The sequence below is a fragment of the Porites lutea genome, chromosome 2, assembly GCF_958299795.1.
Source record: "Porites lutea chromosome 2, jaPorLute2.1, whole genome shotgun sequence".
In the NCBI taxonomy this organism is placed as follows: Eukaryota; Metazoa; Cnidaria; class Anthozoa; order Scleractinia; family Poritidae; genus Porites; species Porites lutea.
Window position 1 is genome coordinate 54,037,413 of NC_133202.1, and position 25,772 is coordinate 54,063,184.

At 37.8% G+C, this 25,772-nt stretch overlaps 2 protein-coding genes and 1 pseudogene across 3 annotated transcripts; 1 reads left to right on the plus strand and 2 right to left on the minus strand.

The window, feature by feature from the left end:
• Positions 1–1,616: 1,616 nt before the first annotated feature.
• LOC140927207 (uncharacterized) lies at positions 1,617–4,577 on the minus strand. Its single transcript, XM_073376849.1, has 3 exons — positions 4,411–4,577; positions 3,084–3,844; positions 1,617–2,077 (listed from the first exon to the last, which is right to left on the minus strand). Exons 2-3 carry the CDS (start codon positions 3,778–3,780, stop codon positions 1,710–1,712), a joined length of 1,065 nt encoding a protein of 354 aa, XP_073232950.1. The 5' UTR covers positions 3,781–3,844; positions 4,411–4,577; the 3' UTR covers positions 1,617–1,709.
• Positions 4,578–6,416: 1,839 nt separating this feature from the next.
• LOC140929043 (uncharacterized) lies at positions 6,417–15,290 on the minus strand. Of its 2 annotated transcripts, none has more exons than XM_073378868.1 (3): positions 15,212–15,290; positions 10,682–12,022; positions 6,417–9,748 (listed from the first exon to the last, which is right to left on the minus strand). In XM_073378868.1, the coding sequence occupies exons 2-3, from the start codon at positions 11,418–11,420 to the stop codon at positions 9,402–9,404; spliced, it is 1,086 nt and encodes a 361-aa protein (XP_073234969.1). In that variant the 5' UTR covers positions 11,421–12,022; positions 15,212–15,290; the 3' UTR covers positions 6,417–9,401. The 2 variants fall into 2 exon arrangements, with proteins under 2 accessions (XP_073234969.1, XP_073234970.1); XM_073378869.1 differs by lacking the exon at positions 15,212–15,290 and adding an exon at positions 12,138–12,216.
• Positions 15,291–21,163: 5,873 nt separating this feature from the next.
• LOC140926427 (bile acid-CoA:amino acid N-acyltransferase pseudogene) lies at positions 21,164–24,389 on the plus strand (annotated as a pseudogene).
• The last annotated feature ends 1,383 nt before the right edge of the window (positions 24,390–25,772 follow it).

Consider the following 25,772-nt stretch of genomic DNA (forward strand, 5'->3'; position numbering starts at 1 on the left):
GCTCCTGCTCAACAATATTTGAATTTATGAGAATTCTTGCAATCAAATTGTAAAAAGGACCTAAATAATTGACTGATCGATTGATTTAATTTTTTTTAACTATTCCTTCCCGTTTTCTTAAAATTATTGGGCAAACCATTTTGAACAAGAGGCGTGGTTTTATCGCAATAACTGGAGCTTATTTTTAAAGTTTTTAGCTCACAAACACAATTGGCGTCTACCTACAGCTATGCCTCTCAAAAATAGTTTTTCATGATCAACGATGGAAAAAATTGAAAAAAATACCCTGCACTGCCACAGAAAGTTAAGGTTATGATATATACCTACTGGATCAGTAGACAATTACAATTTGTTACCGGGTAACAAAAATTCATTAACCCTGAACTTGTCGCCAGTTTCTACACCTCTGCATAACCGTCTCGTTAGTGTCATTATTACGCGTTTGATTGCCACACAAATGCATAACTACAGGAAGGCCTGAATTTTCAACTAAAGGGCTAAAGGATATTGTCCCGTACGGATTTCTTCTCGATTCCAAATAAAATACTGTCGGTACACATTCGGGAATTAGAAACTCAATAAAAGAAGCTGATTACATGATGAATTTCAGCCCAGACAGCCGGGCTGAGATTCTAGCTCGGCTTTCTGGACAAATCTTCTTGACTCGATCCATGTCAAGAAGATCTGTGACATGAAACGACTTTAAGCTCCGATTCATTCCAATATACTTGGTATCACAGAATTTTGTTCTGCATGAGATTTGAATGCGAAAAAACATTTCCTTCAAGTTTTCCCACCCAATTTCAAAGCTGGCATTGCTCCCGGGCTAAAATTCGCTTTCAAGCAGCAACCTAAATTCATGCCCGTTCTAAGACTTGCCCATTGTAATAGCTCCCTGAGACTGCTACTGTCGGTTAGGATCATAAAATTCGGCCAGGAAAGTAGAAGCGCCTTCGCAAAGCCGTTCTCTTTAGTTACAATCTGGTTTAGTTTGTTTCGATGTAGGGTATATTCACACTAGACAGGAAAGCTTTTCGCGCCAACAAAAAGCTATTCGGTATATAGTGTGAAAGCCTATCTCTCCACTTTAGAGACAGGCGCGGCGCAGATTCCCACCGTTTCAGAAATGGCGCCGAAATCACCGTTCTTATGTGTGAACAGAAGCCCTATCCAGTATGGTATTAGTGCCGACGCAAAAGCTATTCGGCATAGTGTAAGCCCAGGAAGTTGGGGGGGGGGGGGGTGGGGTACTCCCTTATAAGGGCTAAATGGGGACGTGCGGCCAGCCAGGATATGTATTTGGGGATTTTTGCCTTAAACAGGGTATCGATTTTATCATTTTTTCTCTTAATCAGGGTATCGATTTTATCAATTTTTGTCTTGAACAGGGTATCTTTTCTTGGACGATAAACAGGCGGTGTGTATGTTTTACGAACTGAACTACAGCAAAATTATTGTCTTACACAGGGAATGGTTTCGGGTTAAATGTCTTAAACAGGGTATCAAAAATCAGCGATTTTTGTCTTAAACAGGGTCAGGGTATGAGGGGCCGGGCCGCACCTCCCCACCCAAGGATATATCGAGTACCCCACCGCCCCCAGCCCCCCTCCCCGGGGTGTAAGCATAGCCATAGCCTTGTCAGGCATTTTAATGGAAAAACTTAATGAATATATGACTATCTAGAGGCTAAACACGAACGCACAGCCTCCTCAAAAACATAGACAGCCAGTTGTCTTTTCCTCTTCTTTGTTTTTCTTTTTGTCATCATCCTCCATGCACCATGTCAAACAAGGACACAGGTCCAGTACAAAGTTGCTAAATATCTTCCAGAAAAGAAATCCTACGATGAGTATTACCCAGAACACTAGACCAATCATGAAGATGATATCGGATGGCCCGGCTACCACTGATTTCAATTCCGGGACTTTGGTCATCACCCGGTACTTTGCTATTCCCATACTTGGAGTCAGCACCATTACCATGAAGCCGAGTCCGGCTGGTGCAGCGATGAGGAACCTCAGGGGATAACAACTCCAGCAAAATGGATTCCCAATCCAGAAGTACAAAGGCAGGACTCCTGTGGATAAAAGGAAGAGAGCTGTGATCAATGAAGCCGGGTCACAAAATTCATCAAAATCCAAGTATTGAGAGCTGTAGCCAAATCGAGTGAGACACTACAATAACTTACGGCTCAAAACATTCAAAGAAGGTACAAATAACAAAGCAAATATAAAAGAAGGCATGAATATACAAGCTTGAATGAGAAGGAATCTGATTACAATCATGGCTGCAGTTTTTGAAAACTTAATTTTAGCCTAATAGTTTATCAAAGTTCATTTTTGTTGTTTGATGTTTGATGTAATGCTTTTGTAACGTTTGATGTAATGCTTCTGGAGAGATTTTTGTTTGATACGAAGCTGTGATTTTATCATTTGCGGGAAAAAAATTCCTCGCTAACGTTAACTGTTCTGACAGTTCCTTCGCCAATATAGACGCTATGTTGACAATATTAGCCCAACAAACATGACAGCTTCGACACAGCCCCTTTAAAGACAGTTGATGATGATGAGAAAGTATCTTTAACAGTTTTCATTAAAATAATTTCCCAGATCAGAACAGCCATACAAATAAAACAAAATTACACGAAAAAAATGATTTGTACTAGATAAATGATTTATCTAGTACCTCCCTCATTCAGTACTCTCATTAAAAACTTGCAAAACTCCATTTTGCATTATAAGATCGCTCGAACTCGAAATATTCAGCTGCTCTTTTTTTATGGATTCATATGAATTCCTAGTAAATCGTTTGCAGTTACATGCCTTGATGCATTAATCAACAAACGAGGAGGAGTAACTGGTGTTGCAAAACTAAACTAGATGTCTCTGGACTAGCGCCGCCACAAACTGCTGACCTCATTGACGCTTTAAAAACTTCCACGTGGTTAAACTGGTTCATTTTTAAACTACATAATACAAAAGTGCCTAGTACAAAACTTAATTAGGCTGCAATATAAATAATTTTGGCCAATAATTTTATCATTTTATTTATTTGGTTGTCGTTTTTTTTTTCCATAATCTTACCCTTATAAATAGTTATCAATGCTACCGCTGATATTTTCAGGCCAATCCACAGACTACCTCTCTTCAGGGAAAGTTCTGCAGGTATAGAGCTTGCAGTTGCTGCGCATTCCCAACAGTTGATCTGCCCTGGCCCGAAGTAATGCACACTCAGCTCCACAGCCAGACATGATACAGGGATATCGTGAATAAAAGTCTCCAGGCACATGAATACAGTATGAATATGAACGATTTTCCGGTAATATCTTGGTATGTCGGGTGATGCCAAGTCATACTCAAACGTGGGATCCCGGCAATGTTTGCACAAATTTGGTAACAAAGTACATAAATGTGCTATGTAAAGTGCTCCACCAATTCCCGCGAAAATTAGAAAGAACCACTGCAGAATCTCCAGCGTTAGAATATGCTTGTCCAGATCGGAAAATGTAAAATTACCGGGTTGCCTGCAGTATATAACTGTTCCTCCCGGATCAACTTGCGTTGTTCCATTTGCCTGTGAATCTCCAAGTCCATTGCATCTCCTAACAGCACTGAATACGTCAATAAACATACCTACATCTGATGCCACATTGTAGCCTTGTAAAATACTGTACACGGTGAATTGAATGATGTATGAACACTTCATTGTCATTTCGCGACAAAATACAGCACATATTGCACCGCAACAACTCATACAGAATTCACAGATTCGATCCGCCATCTTTAGTTATCGCTTCTTTGTTGATTTTCACACCGATGTTAGTCTGGGGCCTTGTAATGGTGATCTGCAGATATTTGCAACAGAAAGTGGAGGTTAAGAAAGTTGATTGACTTAGGTTGGCTTAAAAATATAAACTGAACAGGAATGTATATCGATCACGTAGATAATGTTCCTATGCCCATACGCGCGCGTTGGAGCATGTGAGGGGTTACAGCCATCGTAGTTACATATCAAAAGGGCAATATTTCTACAGTACTTGTGACGTTAGTCTCATCTATGTGTGATATAAGACTTACCGGGCGGAAAGAAAAATAGGTCAGTAAAAAGATTATCTTGCTGTATTGAAATTTCATATTCAGTAATCATCTTTAAACATTGTTATGCCACAAATCAAATTCAAGTTAATAACCTCGCATACCAATCGCATACCAAGAAAACCTCCGTCGATTTACTAGTGTGCGTGTATTAGTTACAAATTCTGAAAGATTTGTTTGAACCACGTTGTATAAAATTTTAGCTGCCCACATTTGCTAACACTTCGACAAACTGATTTATAAGAGCATTAGTTGAAGAACTTTCTTGCGTCGACTAATATCAAAGAGAAGAAACAAAAAAGTGTAATATGTTTACCTTCAGTTTCTGAAGAATTCAAAGTATTGTTAGCTTCAAACAAGTCAAAATATCCGATTTTTGCTTGTTTACTTCAATAACTATTTGGCAAGGTCTCCAAGATAGGGTTACTGACAATTTATGCAGACAAAAGCGACGAAATCACAAGAGCGTGAAATGCAGGATAAATGGTGTGTCTACGTTTCAGTCAACATTTGCATTAACTGAAGGAAATCAAGTGTAACTGAAATCAATTACCATGAAAATAAAAATACTTCTTACAAAAGTTACGGCGTTTGACATTTTGGAGAAGCAACTTTTTACTTAACTTGATACTCTGCTTTGAAATCATTTCTTCCCATTCTATTGAGCATTCATGTCTCCGGTGGGAGCAAAAAATGGAACTTGAAACATATCACCCAAATTTTCCAACTGGGGCACGTGACATCACTGTGTCCACAATCGGTTACATGTCATAGAACCACAAGGGAAAGAATGTATATATATCACACCATTATTATTTACACCATTTAGCCGTTTTGCTTTGAAAACCAGCCAGCCTTCGTAGTCAGACTTTAATAACATTTTTGTCTTTTTCCATCAAAGTCATATGATATAAGATATAAAGATTTCGATCTGCCTAGCCTTCAGCCGCATTCCCTTCTCTCTGCGCGCGTTGAATCGCGGGAAACTCCCACGATTCGTGACGCGCTATCGCGCTGCTTTCTCCAAGCTTTTATCGCGGTCAGTATAGTTGCAGAAGATTGGTGGGGAGAGCGTAAAGGCGTGATAACTTTCTAAACACTCAACTTTTGTACCAAGAGATCATAATACTTGCTACCCAAGTTGAAGCAATCACGGATCGTTCTTGTTCCAGTTCTCCCATGCAATATCCCTGCAATATCCTGATGGCTGTGATTAATATTTACAGTGTTTCTTACATGTATACCGTATGTCAATCACTCGGTACCTGTGTTGGGCCACGTTGAACTTAATTTTCTGCTCTCTACGTAGGGCCTTGATTTTTTTTCTGCCAGTGTAATTGAAATGATCAAAATGTTAGACAGGATTGACGACATTGTTAGGGGGCCGGATCACTAATGCAGGTACATGACGGGAAAAGTTGTCAGACAAGACCATCTGCAACGTGGTCGTGTTGTCCAACACACTTCAAATTCAAGGTAGGGTAAAACGGGTAACAAAAAAACATGTAACTTGTTTTATAACATGGCTGCAAAGCGAGTTTGAACAGCGACGTTACCTGTTTTACCACACACGAGCGAAAAAAAAGGTTGCAACCTTTTTGTTGCAAGACAGGTTCGAACGTGGGTGGTAAAAGCTATTCAACCCGTTTTGCAGCAATGTAGTAAAACAAAGTTGCACGTTTCTTCTTGCCTTATTTACTGTAGCTTCACAAGCCTCCGTAATCGGCGTGATTCACTGATTCACAAGAGAGAGTGCATTTTAGGGAGAGGAGAGAGAGGGGGAGGGAGGAAGGGTACTGTCGTTTAAATGGGGGTGGGGGTGGTTTGAAACTCGCCAGTGAACGGGAATCAATGATAATGGATAGTCAGTATGGCTTTTTTTTTAAAGGAAGGATGTGGATTTATTTTCAAAAAGGACATAGCAAAAGTAATTGGAAATAAAATTTCGAAGCACTTTTGTATGGGACCAACCTTTCCTTTTGAAATATTGATCAACAGATCGCGACCGAAACTGACTGCCAAACGACATTTAGTTTCGAGTCTTCCATACATATTTACTGAGAGCACAAGCATGGGAATTGAAGAGCTTGTTACAACAGTGAGACAGACCTTTTTTTCTTGGTCGAGCAAAAGGCAACTGATGTACTGGTTTCACTGGACCTTCAAATGCACTTTTCACCAAAGCGAGGACATTTTTGGTGAAGTTCTCGTTGTTGAAGGTTTTGAGGTTGTCAGACAGTATTTTGAGTCTAGGGCCTCTTAGTGAAAACCGTATATATGTTTAAAACCCAAACAGCCCCAAGATACTGAAAACTTCATGACTTTCAAAATAATAATAATTCTTTATTGATTTCCAAGGCTGTTAAGTTAGTGTACATTGACATAGACAACTTATACAGCGATAAACTTCTTTTTATGAGAAAATTAGTTGAGTCTGTGATTTTCAATTACTACCGCCAAAAGTAAGTTAATTGATACAGTAACATATTTGGCGAGTTATAAGCCGGAAAACGCGTTGGTTTTTCTTTGTGTTCCTTTATATTATTACCGTGAGCACATGTAATATGGTAACTGCATCTGCCTTGGACATGTGGTAACTGAAAACCACTCTCTATGAACTTTTATCAACTAACATCTAACAAGCGTCATCGGTCAGAAGACAAGAAATTTATCAAATAAATATATAAATAATAAAAACACACATTTATACAGTATCGTTCATTTTGGAAGAAGGGACATTGAAAAATGAATCAAAACGAAAAGTTTATTTTCGTGATCAGTAAAAAGGCCACGTCGGGTATATGTCTTTCTCAGTTTTCTTAGATTCAGCCTGTGGTAGGGCTAAGATTCCTACAGTCGACAACGCTCGCATTAACAGCGGAACTCCAAAATAACGAAGTGCTGAATGACTGCAAAAATCGTTTGTTATAAGAAGAGTTCATTATATAGGGATACTGCTCCATACGTTTTACTATAACTGGGATCAAGAATGCCATTCGTTAGACTGGGGTTCCCTTGGGTAGTTATATAGAGGTCCCGGCTCCATATTGGAGTTCCACTGTAATCAGCAACTAAAAATTATCAGTACTTTTATACTGATTTATAGAGGTGTTACATTTTTATGGCTATGTTATTCCAGCTATCGTTTTATGTTCTGGATTTCTCATTTTATGGTCTTGATGATATAAATTGTAATTATGTATAATTTTTCTTGTACTATATTTTTATTTATTTATTTCATTTTTTTGGATGTAGCTGAGTGGCCTATAACTCAAAGACGCATTTTCCAAACAACCCACGCCAAGTGTATTTCTGGGTGGTTTACTCATTTCCTGAAAATTTCAGCAATTCATTTGGGGTTCATCTCAACAGCTAAATTCAGGAAATGTCACCAACTAAGAATTTTTTTTGCAACTTGTCTCGAAATTTTGTAGCGCCATTGTGAGGCAAGTTCCCCCAGGATTTACTTGGTGTAACAGACCCTGAAATGTATCGATACGTTTTTGTTGCAGTGAACGTTGCTATAAGTGATATTATGATTCTTTGTTGTTGGACTGAAGTTGTTAAAACAAACATGCTCGATGAATGCACCTTGACAAGAGATGGGAAGCTATACAACCCATCTGATGAGTCTTATTTTCGGGTGTCAGACAAACAACTTCACTTACACATTTAAATCTAGCTTATACTTTCATTCTGTTAGTATTGAAAAGGGGAACATGCCAATGGAGAAACCATCTTCTTTTTGGTGGGGAAGATGGGTACGTAAAACACCCGTATTCAGTCTTTCCCTCGGGTGGTACATGTAGTTCCTGACTATTTCCTAATAAGAGGGCAACGCTAACGGCAACATGCAGGAACGTTCCAAGACATGTTCATTCTAGGTATTGTTACTTTACTATCTATTTTTTTTTTCAATTTGTATCGCAGCAAAATGGCGAGACAAAATTGCATGAAATATTGCCCATATAGGGCTTTACATCTGCAAAAAATATCGAACAAAAAAAGAATATTTAAAATATAAAAATATACTGCTGTTGCATGAACAATAAAAAAAAGGTATTTCTGAAATGATTTTAACTTGTACATTCATTAAATGAGCATGTTCCTGACTCTCATTTCGCAAATAGATAACAACTTTTTTAAACGATTTTCTAATAGAACAATTTCGATTATATATATTATATATTATATATTAAAATTCATACTTGGCTCCGAGGCTTAGGGAAATAAAACAAAAGAATATATTTTGAGAGTCACCAATTAATAATTAATAGTTAATTTCTTGTGTTTTATTGCCTTAAGCCTTGTTTTCAAGTATGAATGTTTATGTATCGAAATTGGTGTATTAACAAACAAATCTCCACGGTAGTTCTAAGAACTGAACTGAAAAATTTTCTTCATTAATTTGTTAGCCATAAAACAGCAACTACTTCACTTGTCGTTTGCTTAACGTATATGATCAGACCCTCCTAGTAATAGTTACCTGTCTAAGCCATTGATCTATGGCTTTATAATTTTCATTTGCTTTACTTGCATTTTTTCTTTCTTCAGCAGTACATTTTATACTCAATTATCATAATTATTATTATTATCTTTATCAGAAGCTCCAAGTTTGCATAACGTTTTAATAATTGGACACTCGGAAGGTCAGCATGAATGCACTCCTGGATATGGCCAAGGAACGTTTAATTCAGGTCAATCCCGACGGCCTTAGGGAAGGTGGTGTGCGTTGAAAAATCTCTGAAATAAATTACGTCATCGACCTATTGGGATTAAACTTTGTTTTTTGTTTGTTTGTTTGTTTTAAATGAACCCTTTTTTTTCACTCAACAAAAATAATTAAGAGGTGTCAGCTTTAGTGACAGAATGACATCTGGAGCTCAGTCGCACTTAGCGCCACATTTTTCTAGCTTCTAAACCTTGCTAAGATGTAAGCATACCGAATGCATGCATGCTTGCCATTTCACCATGTGTCCCATTTAAAACCCGCGTCACTTAACACAAAGAAACTGTCCCAAGGCAAAGAAATACAAATATGTAACGTTAATAAGAGCGCTCTATTATGAAAACTAGCACAGTATTCCATAATAAACGCAGACAAACAGTTCAGACGCGACTGAACATTCTTAAACAGGAATTTCAAGTGTCCTAAGCATTGCGAGATTATTGTTGTGTGTTAGTTCATTAAAGTATAACTATACCCTTTGCATTCGCAAAAAGTCCCCCTCAAACAGCAAATTTAGTTCAGATTAGAGCGACCTGAAAACAAATGTTACCTCCGACACTTGTGTTCGAATATTTCAATCAACAAAGGCATCCTGAACCCTCCTTACCCTCTCCTCCCTCTTTCTTCTCACAAGGGCAGCATATAGCGCAAATACACTTCCCGCATAAATACCTATACAGGAACGTAATTAGGAATATTATACCCCAGAAGAACAAGCCGAACGTCCAGATGGTCTGCGCGATAGTTCCCATTTCGTCTTTCATCTGCGGTGCCACATTGAACAATCGATTGATGGCCACGCCCATCGCCGGGGCTAAAGTAAGCACACAGTAAAGGAACCCTGCTGGAAGCACAACGCAGACACGGAGAGGGTAGCAGGCCCAGCAGAATGGATTTCCTATCCAGGCGTAAAGCGGCAGGATACCTGAAAAAAAATGTTAAAAGAGTGTAAAGTTGACTATCTGAGCGTAAAATAGCGTTCATGGTTATTGAAAAAGAAGCTAAGAGACCTTTCCTACATTCCTGTAAACAAAGGCAGCAACTTAAGGCTCGGGTGGACAAAATACAGTGATTTGTATGAAATTGTCCAACCGAGCCTTGTCCTCATTTCTTTATGTTTGCTCATAGGAGCGTAATGCGGGAAAGCTCTAGTGGCTGTCTGGTCATTAAACCTCTTAAAGAAGAGAAAACACTAAAATAATAAAAACAAATAAGAATAACAAAACGCACCTTTACTCAAAGACAAGAGAGAATATCAATTTAGCGTAAAGCAGTTGATTTTGTTTCCTTCATCACATGAGTAGTAGGATGATGATAATAATAGTTTCAATGACGATGATAAGAAAGACTCTGAATTAATTGTCATTTGAAACCAAAAAACGTGTGCTCTAAATATGACAGTCTACAAAGATAATATAATGTTTGCGAAAAAAGTTCGTTGGGTATTCCTGAAACAATGTATGAAATTGCTGCTCTTTCTAAATAAGATTTATTTGATTACCTTGATATACCACTTTCCCCACTTTCGTTAGACCAAATAAAAGTTACTTAAAATCGACAAAGACCTTTCTTAACATCAAAACAGCAAATTCATACAAAAAAAAGCTAAAGTGGACGTTGAAGCAGTTGCTATAAAAGGTTAACTTGCTTTTTATCTAATTAAGATTAATTGTGAACTTACATATTGTGTAACCAAATCGCGAAATAATTTAATCAATTATTTATAAATTTATTTGTTTAAACAGAAACAAAGGAAAATCAGCAAATGGACAGGTGTTTCTGGGGCAGCTATGATGTCCCAAAAGGCGCATATCAGCACACCTAAATATAACATATAAAATGTCCTTCATCTACCTACCCTTGTAAATGCTGACAATAGCTATGGAGCCCAGCAAAAGACCCAACCACAACTCGCAGTTAATCAGTCCCATTGGATTAACGGGTAGATCATCTGGTGTCATGGTACATTCCCAGCAATTGATTCCTCCAGCACCCCACATCTGCGCGCAAAGCTCTACAGCCAGGCAGGACATGGGCACATCATGAACAAGAGTTTCGGCCAACAGGAACAGCGTATGAATTTGGAGTATCTTCCGGTAATAAGGCGCAGAATCTTGTACTATATTCTCGAAGTTTTCGTCTTTCCAGTGCTTGCACATATTTGGGAAGAGCACTGCTATGTGGACCACGTAAATTCCTCCAGATAGACACACAAAGAAGAAGAAGACACTCTGAAGGATTTGAAGCGTCGCTGCTTTGTCGCCTATTAATTCCTGCGTGGCGTTCTCAGTGCCAACGCAGTATGGACGCGTCAAATTCGTCTCGTTAGTCAGCGGGACTAGAGTCGCAGTGGACAACTCATCACAGCGCGCGTAAGTCTCCGTTGTCTCCATGAACACGCCAACATCGGTGCCTATGTTGAAACCTTGAAAAAAGGCGTACAAAATTATCTGACAAAGGAATCCACAGCCTGGAGAGACGGCGTTGCAGAAACAACGACATAAACCACGACAGCATGCCATGGCCAATTTTCCGAGACATTTGCAGCAGTTTGAAAGAAATGCCTGGATACAATTGCACAGACAGGAGCAACACATTTTTATGGCAGTTTTGGCAGATTAATTCCACTTTCAAATCCTGCTAGAATTTTCTCAAGGTGTATTTAGTCTGCTCTCTTTCAATTTGGTAAAAGTTCCTTTACAACTGAAATATGGTTGAAGTTGGTTTAGTCCGAAAGAATTTTTACCTTAACAACCACAGTTCTATATGCTCTCTTGCCTGATCAAAACAATATGGCCGCCGTAGAACTGTTTCAAATTAAGGCCCTACAGCCTGTCCAAGACTTTGAAGCATGGGGGCCGTGACTGAAACTCACATTCTAAAATCAGTGTCAACAGGAATTCGTATTTTGACAAAGCGAACTGCTTCCTTCGTTTCAAATTGAGGTGATTTAATCAAATAAACCACGTTCGGTTCTTCTCCTTCGTTTGTTTCCGCGTAATGTGACGGTTGAGTTCTGTCGCTAGTTCTTCCAGAGCGATTTCTTTATAAGCAACTTCAACTTTGGGTTTAATCTTCCTTTTTCTTTATAACGCGAACTTTGATTGAATTTGTCCTTTAAATGTCTGACCCCTTCGTTTTTCTTGGCGATCACGGCGAAATTTGCATTTATCTTCGAAACACCACTTGACAACAGCAGCTGCAAAATAAAAGAGCAAAAAATTTTAAAAGGAAATTCGATTTAAAGGGAAAACAGAATTGAGGAAAAAAACATAGACTTCTACTTTGCTACTCATGCTTAGAAAAAAACTTACATGCAAGGTTTCTGATTTTCAAGACGGTGAGGTACAAAAACCTTCGAAATCGTTAATATTTAATGAACGCTTTTATTCGACTGTCAAACAAGAACGAGGAATCTTATGAATAAGACATTAACTGATATTGTGAACAAGCTTATTATGGTCTTTCGAAGGTTAAAAAAACTTACTGAGGAAAGGAAAATTTAGAATTTTGGAAACCTAAGTATTTAGAAGAAATTGCTCGGTAAAAAAATATTCATCATAATAGAAATAAGATTTAGCAAGAAAAATGCTCAATCCTTTTCCTGCTTTTCAGTTTTTAAAATTACTACAACAAATTCATTCAAAAGATTTCAGTATAAAGATAGTAATTATTCAAAGCGTATTTGCATAAGTGCAGGGTGTTTGGAGATTCAAAATAAGGGAGCCAAAAGAGGGTGATTTTGTTTTGTTTTTTGGTTAAAAATCTCGTAAGTTGCCTTTCAAAATTGGTCAGCCGACTCAACAATACCGAACTACATTTAAGCAGGACAAAGAAGGGACAATAGTAACGTTTAAAGACGCTGAATACTTTACTGGAGATAATATATTAAGAGGAAATTTCATCTTTTGATCTTTGATTTGAAAACACGAAAATATAAGACAAGTTTCCATACTTTCAGATTCGTTTTCTCATTCGATCAAAGAATTGTTGAAAATAATGATTTCAATAATTTTTTTTCCTTTAACATCTAACTGACATAGAAAGACCGTTCCTAGTTCAGAGCAGAAGGAAAATAAATAACTGAAAATATCATCGGCGCCGCGTGAGCCGAGTATTTCTATCTCATTCTGTGAAGGAAATGCAAGACAAAATTGAAAGAAGGAGATTCAAAAGACTTCTCAAAATCTTATAGTCTTCATAACGTGGCGTTGGTGAACTTAACGATCAAAGTTTGGCGTAAAAATATCAATAAATTTGAAAAATTGCCATTTTTTAATTGAAATGTTACGATGAATATCGTGTTCTTAGAGTTAGTTTTTTTAAGTTATGTGTAAAACGTGTGGAATTGCAGGAAAAATATAATTATATTTATATATATATGTATTATATACCTCAGAATTCAAAGACGAAATTCTCGCTGTTCCACTACATGAAATTATCTCATCAAGTGTTCTCAATGAAAAGTTAAAATGCAAATTTACTGAAGGCGGCCGGAAAACACGATGTAAAATAACTGGCAAATGAAAATCTACCCACTCGTTACTTTATTTAAGCGCTTACTGAAAGTCACAAAAATAAAAGTATTCAGGTAACTAATAAGAAATCACGTTTATATCCGCTAGCGAATATGACTATACTGCCAAATCCTCATCATAATTAAAAAAATTCGATGTCTAGCCAAATAATTCTTCTTTCTCGACTCGTTCATCATTTTATGGCATGCTATCGTTATCGTAGTCTTTAGCCATTTGTATATTATAGCCAGTTTATTGTTACGGTTATTGTTAATATTAATAGATTCTTCGACAATTCTGTGTGTGTGTGTATTCATCTTGCCCCGACTAGCTTTCAAGCTATATACGGGGCAGGTTACCAATGAGTTATATGCCAAAATAAATCAAATAATAGTTGTGCTGTTGTTGTTGTTGTTAAAGAGAACTCGAGAACTTCTCGACACAATGTTTACGAAAGTAGGCCACAGGTTACCCAAACAGTATACTGTCATAATTTTTTTTGTTTTCATTAGTATGTGGTAATGTTTTGTGCCAAAAGGCGAAATTGATAAAAAATGGTTTCAATCCTATTTTAAGTTTAAGAGAATTCCTCCATTTGGGTAAACAATGGATGGTAATATGGGCTAGTGGACCGTTGAGAGTGAATTGTGCACTTGAAACTAGTCAAATGGAATTAGGTGCTGGTGGAACAAATCATGGCTTACTTAACTGATGTTAAAAGCTGTAAAAAAATTCAATTTTTCACGAATGTGTAAACACCAAACAAATCTTCACGTGAAATCAGCGAATGTGTATTTTTTTTATACCAAGTTCTGTATTTTTGCTACTTGAAACAGATAAGTTCTCTCCAATAGCACGAAACGAAACTTGGCCTGAGAGTACACAGTTAGTAAAGATTTCTTGACAGACATCCTTTTGAGAGAAAAACAACAAGGTGTCAAAAACACGCCAGTTGGAAAGAAAATCCCATTAAAAGTTAAGAATTATACATTTAAGGAATTTAAAACCTTATATGTTAAGAACAAATGAACAACATTTTAATAATTGCATGCAAAAGTTTCTTGCCCGTTTCTGATTATTGCGAATCACTGATTATGTTTTAATTTTGCTTTTGAACAGTGTTTATTTAGTTTTTCAGTGTTCGTTTGCCAGCTTGCGCGGTAGCCATCGAGGAATAAAAAAAATTGGGGGAGAAATAGTTGTAATCAAATTCGAGAACTAAGAAACGAATATAAGCACAAGTAAAACCCATCATACACAAAAAATTTTCTGGTGCTTTGTATGTGTAAGCAGAAGGAGAAAATCCATTCTGCATGAAATTCAATTAATATTTGTTTTCACAATGCGATTTTGCATGGGACCGCGCTGGTGAATATTTTATGTTCGTCTTGTGGAAGTGACCCATGACTTTCATTTGATCATATTTGTGATTCCAAGCGATCCCTCTTCCCAAATTTCGTATAGAAGAGAATCATTATAGTTGGAGAATGAAAGTCGAGCAAAGTGTGCTTTTCTTGCCAATGAGAAAACAAAGCGGCAGAATTTTATGACTCAGGCCGTCCATTATTTTATGAAATCATCTATAAATTAACGGGCAATACAAATATTGGAAGTAAATGATGCCTCTTGCAGAAACGGTTAAAAACGAAAAAAAGGAAAAAACACAAATTATAGTAAAACATGCGCATACAATGTATAACAGTTAATTCTGTTAATGATGGAGGCAATGATAACCGCAAATTCAATGGAAGAAAATTTAGTTTTGTCAACGCTTCACTCGATCAATCCTAGGTGCCATATCCCTCTCAATCTTATATTCAATTTGGTAATATTCTGAAGTGTAAAATAAACGCAGAAATTAATGAACTTACTCGTGCAATAGAGCTATATTCCAACTGTAAGAAAACGTGTAATCCTTTGATTCTCGACGCTTCGCCTTTTAGATTTGCATGCAAATAAATGGAAGGGAGCAAGCTGTTCGAGCAAGCGGAAATGACATACGTCGTCTTCCATTCATTCCTAGTCCTTCATCTTCCCATTATTACTGAAAAGGCGGCAGGTGTATTCATCGAGAGCCTTTCCGCACTGCTTCAAATTAAAACCTTAGATCTGAACAACAGTTGAAAACTTACGAAAAAATAAACTTAACCCTAATCTGGGCTGAAGATCAACGTATCTCGGTCTTATTCTTTTTGCCTTTGTCAGTAAAACATTTCTGTCAATTTTGATAATTCTTCGTAATAAAAAAAGCTTCAGACGTTAATATTTACGGAATTTTAACAAACAAGACGACATCTTTAGTTACTCTTTTTGAAAACTGCCAATAGACCTTTTTACCGATACGGTGACCATATTGAATTTATAAGATTAATTTATAAGGAGTATTATGGGATGCCCAGGGGCACACGCTCAGTATTTACGCGCGCTTTCGGGCAAAAAGAGAACTTCACTGTATATTTTTCGGGGAAAAGGCGATCACTATTACATCCAAACACGACACAACGACCTTTTTTTCCCATTACTATCTTTTTCCAGGAAAACTTAAAGAAAAATTGGCCCGAAAAGCGCGAGTAAATACTCAGCGAGTTTATCGGATCGTGCTCATGCCACCCCTGGGCATCCCATAATATTCCTTAAATCTAATTAATCAATATGGCCGCCGTATCGGTAAAACGGTCTCTTGTAATCATAAATACCAATACATGACAAATAATTTGAAAAGTTTTGAACCCGAGTTGTTTCAATAAGTATAAGGGATATGATAGTCCATGTAATCATGAGTGTAGTCCTGAAAGGATGTTGTTGACAGTGACTGACCTTCCGACAACCTGTGCGGTAGTCGTCTTCAGAGTCAAAGTGAATGGACCATTTGGGGCTACCAAATTTACATATGGAATGAAAAACGAAAAGCATTCCAGTCGTACTAGTAAAATGAAGCCATCGTGCAAATGGCCTATCGTATCAGATCAGTTCTTCTGGGTTATTTACATGCTTGGTCAGTAATAAATAACAATTATTCACCGAAGTGGCGGTGGCTAGTGGTGGTGGCTAGTGGTGGTGGATATCCACCACTAGCCACCGACACTGAGGTGAATAATTGTTTTAGTATATACTAAAACGGTGAGATAATTGAGCACAAAAATGATGATTTTTAACTCATTTACTGTTGCCTGCAACGATTACAATTTTGGAGCGCAATGACCGAACGGCCGCGGTCGTCGCTTTTTCTTGCCGACAAATAAAATTTTTGAAGGCATTTGTTTAGCTCTTGCGGGGAAATTTCCTCAAAAGCAGTTGTGAATTTTTTTGTATTTAAAACCATCCTGTAAAAAAGATTATTAAATTTAGTTTTGAGCTTATTTATGAACAAGTCAACTAAATAAAGTAACCCAAGACTTAAGCTTAATTTGCATTTGTAAACAAAAAACTTTTTGGCCGGTTTTATCGATAAATTCAAGTCAAAAAGACAAAGCTTTACCGGTTAAAACTTCCATCCCGAACTTCGTCACCTTCTTCGTGTATTTCGGAACAGCTTACTCGATTAGTTGTGAAATTTCTTTGTTTGTTATGGAAGCAAACCGGGAAGGCATTTTGCTCGAAACTTACGAGAGTTTGGTGTCGCTCTGTCGGAGGAACTGGAGGTGAATCAGTGAATAGTGCGGGGCAGGATATTCACTGACTGAGTAGCCAATCAGAGCGCGCGAAAAACACTATCCACTGTTTTAGTATATACTAACTAGTTTTATCAAGACTAGTTTCTTTTGTGGTTTTATTTGCCTGTATGATTATTTATAATTCTTGAGTCTGTTCACTTAGTCTTGGGCTTTATAAATATAGAAACCTGTTAAGTTATCGGTATAGATAGTTCAAGGTCCAGAATATACAATCAAAACCCGCCATTGCCCGGAACACCCTCGGAACAGCAAATTAATTGGTCCTTAATGACAAGGTGCGAAAGAAATCTCTATGGAAAACCCTTGCTCATACCGATAACATGTCCTTTCAGTTAAGATAAGCCGAGGAAGCAGCTTTAGTGGATGGAAGGAATGAATAAACTTAGTAATAATTAAGCGATACTAAAATTCTGGTGCCCAGAGGGAAAGAGGAATTAAGAAAAAGTTACACATGCTATCCACGTGTTCAAAGATGCCGCTCATTTTCCGATGCAAAGAAATTTAAAACAAGAATAATTGTGCCCTTTGTGACCGAAAAATGTGTAGGAGCGAATGTCCTTAAGAGCGGGAGATTTAACTATTATTGGCATGATTATTTTGTATATATATATTAGTAAGACGACTAATTATTGTCGAGGATTTGGTTGCTGTTCGTATTACTCGGATGTTCGTAATGTCGAGCCATGGTGGCAAGACGAAAGTTGACTGACCACCAACTTATTTTCGAACATGGTTAAAACATTAGGTAATAGAGGAGACTGGTTATGAAAAACCGTCAAACAGCAAAGATGAAAACAACGTTGTTGCAGTTTAAGTCTTGAAAGGCTGCCTGACCGTGCAAAAACATTTTTTTTTTAGTCACAAATTGTGACTGAATAAATTAATGCAATGTTTCTATTGGTCAATAAGTTCAAAATGATAAGAATTCTGTTCAGCGTTGTGCACGGTCAAGTCTAAAAAAGCTAACAAAAACACATAACAAAGAAGTCTGTCGGGCTTCATAACCATTTCACTTAATTAACTTGGGTTAAAATTAGTTTCCTCTAAAAGAGCAGCAATTTTTTACTGTCAGCATCTTATTAACCTTCAGGGATGTCTTACGTGTAAGAGGAGCAATGTCCGGATTAAACTACAGGCAACTAAAATATCTCCCTCATTAAAATTTATAGAGGTGAAGCTTTTAATGCTGTATTAAGAGTTGTATTTGGGACGTTCGACTTTTTCTTCCTCATGCAATCAGTCCCATGCGTTGAACATATGTATGTTAAATGTTTACTTATTTCATTTTTTATGGCTTCCTTCAGGCTTTAGTTCACAAAAATATTTTAGAAACAAGATAATAAAGGGAAATGATTTTCGGAACTTAAAAAAGTGACCGCTTAAGGTGACTCGACCCAGTTATTTTGAGAGGGTACCATCCTACTTTGAAGCTCTCTGGTATCCCCACCTTCAAGTACTTTGATCGTGAGTCTAACATGTAGCACGGATAACATATAGACTAAAAATCTACAATATAGCATAAAATTTTTGGCAATCGAAGCAAATGTCTCGTGGTTAAAGTGCCATGCCTCTTTTGGGTCTGAGTCGAAATTCTGCTGTTGCGGGCATTTTTTCGTGAAAATCTCTCGGCTACATATAGTGCTCATTATTGCCCGCAAAAACGAGAAATTCAGCGGTTTGCAAATTAAGATCATAATTTATGTGAATTTTATAAGCAAACTTTACACGATTATACTAATAAACTATGAGATTTGTCCCTTTATTTTTGGGATCTTTATAACAGATGGGTCCTAGCAAGTCAGCAAAAAGCTTTAGGGCCTTGTAAATGCGCGCGATTTCGAGTAATGCAAACATATAGAAATTATAGTTTTAGCTATTTTGGACGCCCTTTTCCCCCAGAAACGCCTGATATTCAGGCTACTAATGCGCACTATAAGTAGCCCAGAGATTTTCACAAAAATATGCCGGCAACAGCAGAATTTCGACTCAGACCCAAAAGAGGCGTGGCACTATAACAACGTGACATTTACTCCGATCGCCCAAAATTTTATGCTATATTGTATCTATATCTTATCCATGCTATATGTTACACTTACGGTCAAAGTAAAGGTGGGCATACCAGAGAGCTTCAAAGTAGGATGGTACCCTCCCAAAATAACTGGGTCCAGTCCCCTTAATGCAGGTTCACATGTTTGACTGTTGCTGCATACTCCGATAGTACTCGGTGGATGTTATGAATTACTGTTTCTATTAATTTTATTTTGCCTATTAATTTTGTGTGATTAAATTGTATTCTGTATTTCGAGTCATTGCCCTAAATTCGAGGGAACGAACGTCAAGGCTTGGTGCGTTTATTGTAAATTGTTTTGCAAGTACGTTTTAGATGCTATTGTTTGAGAGGAATCAAATCAAAATTATTACACAGGAAGTCCCAGTATTTGTATGTAATATGAGAGTAGGAAATACTTCAAAGAAATAATATATTTGGACTTCCCTATAGTTAATATTTAATATAATAAAAGTTAATATCTGCCGAATCTAATGGCGTTTTACATCTTCACAGCAAGTACGCTAGTGTCGTTACAAAACGGAAACTTTGACAAATATTATTCACCGAAATGTCTTCATACGCGACCGACTAAATAGACTAATTGGACGTTTAGTTTTGTTTTGTTTGTGATTTCGATTATATAATGGATTATAGGTTTTAACATCGTATTGTATCACTGAAAAGTCCATCAGAGGGGAGTTCAATAACGTTCAAGTTCAAGCTTAATAAGGCATCGAAAGTATCATGTTACTTGTTATCCAGCAGAAACAACCTCAGATTTGGCTTCATTAAAATCACCAATGAGTTTTCAAAACGACAAGTGAACCATATCAGTGAGAACTGGCACTTCAAGTTTGCTGACTGTTTGCCAGAAGTTGTGCACGAGACTGGCAGGAGTGTGTTTGGGACGCTATCACTCCTTTCATAGGTTATTGCTTAAAGGAGCATTATAACATAGCTAGAATTTTCAAGTAATCAAATTTAATAGCGCGAGCGTGCTCCATATTCTTGTTGAGCGCGCTAATGACGTCAGCGAACTAACACCTCGAGAAAATTTTCTTAACACGAGTGACTTTTTATACGCGTTGGAAAAAGAGGAAACCTTAGCTTAAAATGGCCACAAGCCAACCGGTTGACGAGGAAGAGCTTCCTAATTTTTCTCTGGGGCTAGAATTTTTAAACCCCAAAAAGGGAGCAAGGGAAGTTTGGAGAGCACTCACCCAAACTTCCCGCGTGCTCAATATCTCGACATACGCACGCTGACGCATGAACTAATTGTTAAGTGTCATGAGAGTTATCAAACTTAAAACAGTGGGAACTGTCACCAAATTGAGCGATCAGCATATGCAAAACAAAACACGGATGGACAAATTTGAAGAACATTTTTTTGAAAACTTGTTAGCCTAACAGTTTTTCAAAGTCCGTTTTTGCTGTTTGTAACGTTTAATATAATGATTGGGAGACATATTTGTTTGAAATGAAGCTGTGATTTTGTCATTTGCCAGTGATTTTTCGCTAATGTTATGCATGACTGCGAAAAAAGACGTGTTGTTTAATAAAATGAACCAGATGGCAGTGATGTGACGGACACTCAGTTTCCATACCTGAAAATCGCCAATCGTTTTAGTACTTTCTAATCAGATTTTGTTTCAAAAAAAGTGTTATCCAATATTGTTATAAAAAACAATACACGATGTTTTAAATCAGCTTTGCAGTAGTCTTTGGACTTCTCGTTCTTGGTTCTTTATATTTTGGCTGATTATATCTCTTTCTAGAGATCCAACGTTAACAACTAGCAGGATCTTCGTCCACGGTTTTTGCAGTTGAATTAACCCTTTATTATCCAAAATAGACTTTTACGTTAAAAATATATTTTGCAATTACTTTTCGTGCTAAAATTTATCTCTTTAATGTGCTCTTTTCAAGTGGAATGCAAGTCTACTTCCGTTAACAGGAAGTTCTTGACAAGATAGGACTTCCCCCAATCATCTTGAACAGTATAAAACAATTGTTATCGTCCTGCATTTAAAGTCGGTAAGATCAACAGCAGGTGCGACACATCCTCGGAATCGTTTTATTCTCCGCGAAACGTAACTACAATGCTTAAATTACAGCCAATCTCTTCCCTCATAGACAGTATGACTAAAATTACAGTATCAGAGCTTGAGCCATTACAAAAGATTACACTTGGAGCCAACATAGTCGGCGACGGCGGAGAAATCTTCCAATCTCACGCCCACTACATCGCTGATAAACACGGTGAAGTTGATGTTGATCGTGATCCCTCCCTGGGAGGATCTTACAGCGGTGTTGAACCCATGGGATTGTTATGGAGCCTGAAACAGGCTCCAGAACAGAAAAAGGGTCTTCGCCTTTTCAAAAGAGATGTTACCAAACCGTATAACGGCGTCTTAAGCTGCTTTGATGGTCATGTAACTCCGCACCAAGAACAACCTGAGTTACAGCCACTATCAAGCACCACATTTCAGAGGTGGTACATGGCAGATAAAGTGAAAAGAATTCCTGTAAGAGAAGGACGAATCCGAGGAACGCTCTTTCTTCCTCCTGGTGAAGGACCTTTTCCTGGTAGGTATTCATTTATTATCCACAGTTTCGTAATCGCAGTACTTGTGTGCCCGACTGGTTTTCTAGAAGCAGGCAGCCATTAGACACCTTTAAGGGGGGCCATAATTTGTGAGCCTTAAATCTTATGTTGAATATTAGTTTAAAATAATAATTTGTTCTTACTTTAGTTAAATTAAGTAATAATGAAAAAAAAATTAAATTAGCGATGATTCAAGAAGTAGTTGCTAGTTAGAAATCCAAATGTTCAATTCACTTTGCTGTCGCGTTTCTCGATGACACAACCGCTAGTATTTTTTTTTCTTATTTCTGTACAGTTTAAAAGAATTACTTATGGTTTAAAAATGAAGAAAGATATAAGACGTTAATTTCAGGGATGACAGATTTTGCTGATTTTTTTACTCAAGACATTTCTTGCTGGCAAACATTAAAATGTAAAATCTGCTCAAAACATGACGCACTGGAGGTTTTGGCGATCATTTATTAATAAAATCACAGGGTGCTGTCTTCTATTCTTTCCGCACACTTGGACACAAAGTCAAGATTTCCCAATTTGTCACAACTGTGGCTTAAAGCATTACCGTAAAGCTCGATTTACCAAATAAAAACAACCCTTCTAAACTTCCATCATTTTACGGTGTCTCTTTAAAGATTTATCCAAATCGCTTCTAAAACAGCCGAAACTGAATATAAACGTTTTAAGAGATGTAGCGCAAGCAAAATTTTGCCTTGTGAATTTATTCATAGATTGGTGTTCCCCGCGGCCTTAAGTACACGCATTCGCCGCGCATTCGCATTTGCCTTCTGGTTCGTCCCGTGACCTTATTACAGTTTTTACCATTTCTTGCATACTTATAGTCGTGGCTTTTTCTAACACTAATTTAAGCTAGTAACGTTTCCGTTCCAGAGAATGTTTCAATCATGGTGGTATGTAGATTCATTGGAAACAATTAGCATAACGTCAAAACAATGATTATCGCAAGGTAGATTTTTTTGGCCTATTCGTAACGTAAAGCTACAATCATGGACAAAAGTCTTGGGACAGTTGCACAGCTCGAACGCTTTTTAACACACGCGAAATTGTATCCGCGCGCTACTAACACTGTACATATCTCTACCCCTACCCCCACCCCACGGAGTGTGTTGAAACCGTCAAAGCATAGCATATCAATAACCTACAATATTAAAAAAAAAGTCAACGTTTGACACATTATTCCAAACATCACAAAGATTACATTATGAATTTTTTAAAGACTTCACAGAGCCGTCAAGATATATCGGAAAGCGTTAAAAATCAAGATTTTGCATAAAGTTGCACTTGGAATGGCGTTTAGAGAAAACGTATGTTTACAAAATGGCAAAAATGGAAACGCACCAAAATTTCCCAGCATGGAAATAGCGATAATGAGAAGCACGGTGATGCTACTTTAAAGTAATATGGGTTGTTTGCAATTTGCTATTCGTTCATTTATCATAACTATTGAATATATAAGGTTTGAAATTTATTTGCGTTTAATATGAATTCAAACATACACAATTTTTTTTTATTCTCACTGAGGTTATTTGCCAAACTCCACTATATAATTTCCTGATGTTGGATTTTCTACGGCAGGGCTAGCTAGATGTCGCAAAATTCGTGTTTAACTGATTTCAAAGATCTTTGTTTATAGTTGTCATGGTAAGATCGATTTACCTTGCAAATTCATTTTGACAAACTTCAATCTAACGTTAGAGAGTGGTGAAAATTTTGTGGCGACCGGACAAGAATGAAATCGCTGTAAAGGCGATTGAAAAATATCGGTATGGTCTCCGAAAAATTGTATCGAGACACTTTAACTTTTCGATAATGAAACAGCGAGGGCAAAAAAAAAAGCAAGTTTCGTTTATTTTCCAGGTGTGATAGACTTGCTTGGAGCCACGGGCGGATTAGTGGAATTCAAAGCTGCCCTACTGGCGTCTCATGGATTTGCTGCTCTCGCATTGGCTTATATAGGTAATGATGATTTACCAGCCTTTCCACCGTACCACGAGATGGAGTACTTTGAAGATGCAGCTAATTGGCTGAGCAGTCACCCTAAGGTCTTACCGCATGGGATTGGTATTCACGCCATCTGCTATGGAGCAATGATTGCTCTATTTATGGCAAACCTTCAAATGAAACCTGTCAAAGCCATTGCTGCCATTTCTCCTCTCATACATGTGTACCCCACAGCCTTTAAGTACAAAGGAAGTTTCATTTCAAAGGTAGCCCACTTTGATCAAAGTAAAAAAGTACTGGTGAAAGATGGAAGCATCTGTCGTAATGTTTTTCCAATAGCCACCAATTCAAATATTCCAGAGTCAAAGTACCCCTACCTTGCACCTGTTGAAAATCTTTCCTGTCCGCTCCTTCTTGTTTATGGAACTGACGACCTGAATGTTGATGCCACTTTTTCAGTAAATCTGATACGAGATCGCTTAAGGAAGCATGGCAAAGAAAACCAGTATTCCGTCTTGCGCTATCCTGGTGCCGGGCATCTCATTGAGCCACCTTACACACCGCACTTTTATGCCACCTACGCAAAACGTGCAGGAGCAGTGTCAGGCGACCACCACATAGTGTGGGGAGGGGAGACAAAGTGTCACGCTAGAGCACAAGAGGACGCTTGGCCAGAGATTATTAGATTCCTGAGAAATAACATCAGTTTGCAGAAACCGGAAACGGGCTTTGAGGAAGTCTACGCTTCCGGGAGCCTTCGGTAGTGTTTGAAACTGCACGTACTTTGTTCTTTTTGGTTTTCCTCTATCTGCCACTTCCTATTCACAAATTTTGGGTGGCGACCTTTTTCTGAAAGAAAAAAAAACGATCCACTTGCAAGGATCTCTGCATCTAATCTGCATAATAAGAAGGTTGCGCAAACGAGCCACTTCCGAAAGCGAAAACAAACCAAACGCAGATTATGAAGGTTTATTTTGATTCTGTCCACACCTCTCCATCCAACAAAAGCCTGGTTACCTTGAGGTCTTGAAATGCGTGTTTTTCGTGTTGTTCGGTTTTGCTGTAAGCATATCTTTTAGAACATAAGCTGTTATCATATCTTTTTTTATGCAAAAAAGAAACACATCAGCCTTTCGTGAAAATTAATATTTGTTTCTGAGAAGATTTTCTAAGATAGTTCTGTTTCTAACCATTTCGGGTTGCTTGCTTGGACACATTTCTAGTAACCAAACGTTGCGGAAACTACTAATTGGCTCCTGCCTTTGGTTAACGGGTTACCGTTAATTTGAGGGTTTTTCGACGGTGCATGCACAGATCATGAACGAACTAAATCTGAATTTTAGAACTAGTTCGTTCATGGTCTGTACAGGCACGGTTTGACGGTTTGCAAACAGATCAGAATAAAAGAGAGTTAGACACCAACGATGTTTTTAGGCGTTACTTTGGCTAATCCGTAAGATTAGCCGAAGAGGTACTAATAGTCCCTATAATGGTCTGTACGGGGAAACTCTGCCGAAAAGAGGTTACGTAACTTTGTCTTAAAGGTCTCGCAAAGGGCCTAACAAAGGTCTAAGAATTTCATTTTATGGCGTAAAAGACGGTGCATTTACACAGCAGGTATAAGGCTTGTAGCGTTCTAAATTAGTTAGGTATGCGAAAGGAGTACCATCTGTCAATAGAAGGTATATAAAAGGGGTAGCAAATGCTAATCAAAGGGTCACAAAGAAGGGGTTGGAATTCGAGGCGGAGCTTCCCGGTATAAAACTTTGCTGAGTGCCCCCTCCCCCTGGAGATAATAGTATTTATCATTTATATTGCGCAAATTAACATGAAAATATGACCAAATGCGCATAGTACCCCAGGGAGGTGGGGTAACCCGCGTGTCCATATAATCTCTCATTTTAATTTGATCATGTTTACATGATAGGTGGGGTGACCCGCCACATGTTACCTCGGCACCTATATGGGGTCCCCCACCTTCATGTAAACAGGCCCTAAGATCACTCATGGTCAACTGGTGATGTAAAACACAAGGAGTTATTTGAGTTCGGCGAGGGAAAGGAATTTGGAGCTGTTTTCGAAGGGGCTGGCGAGTTTTTCCTGCCTTTCTATCTGTTACTTCACCGTACAATCAAGTAATGTCATAC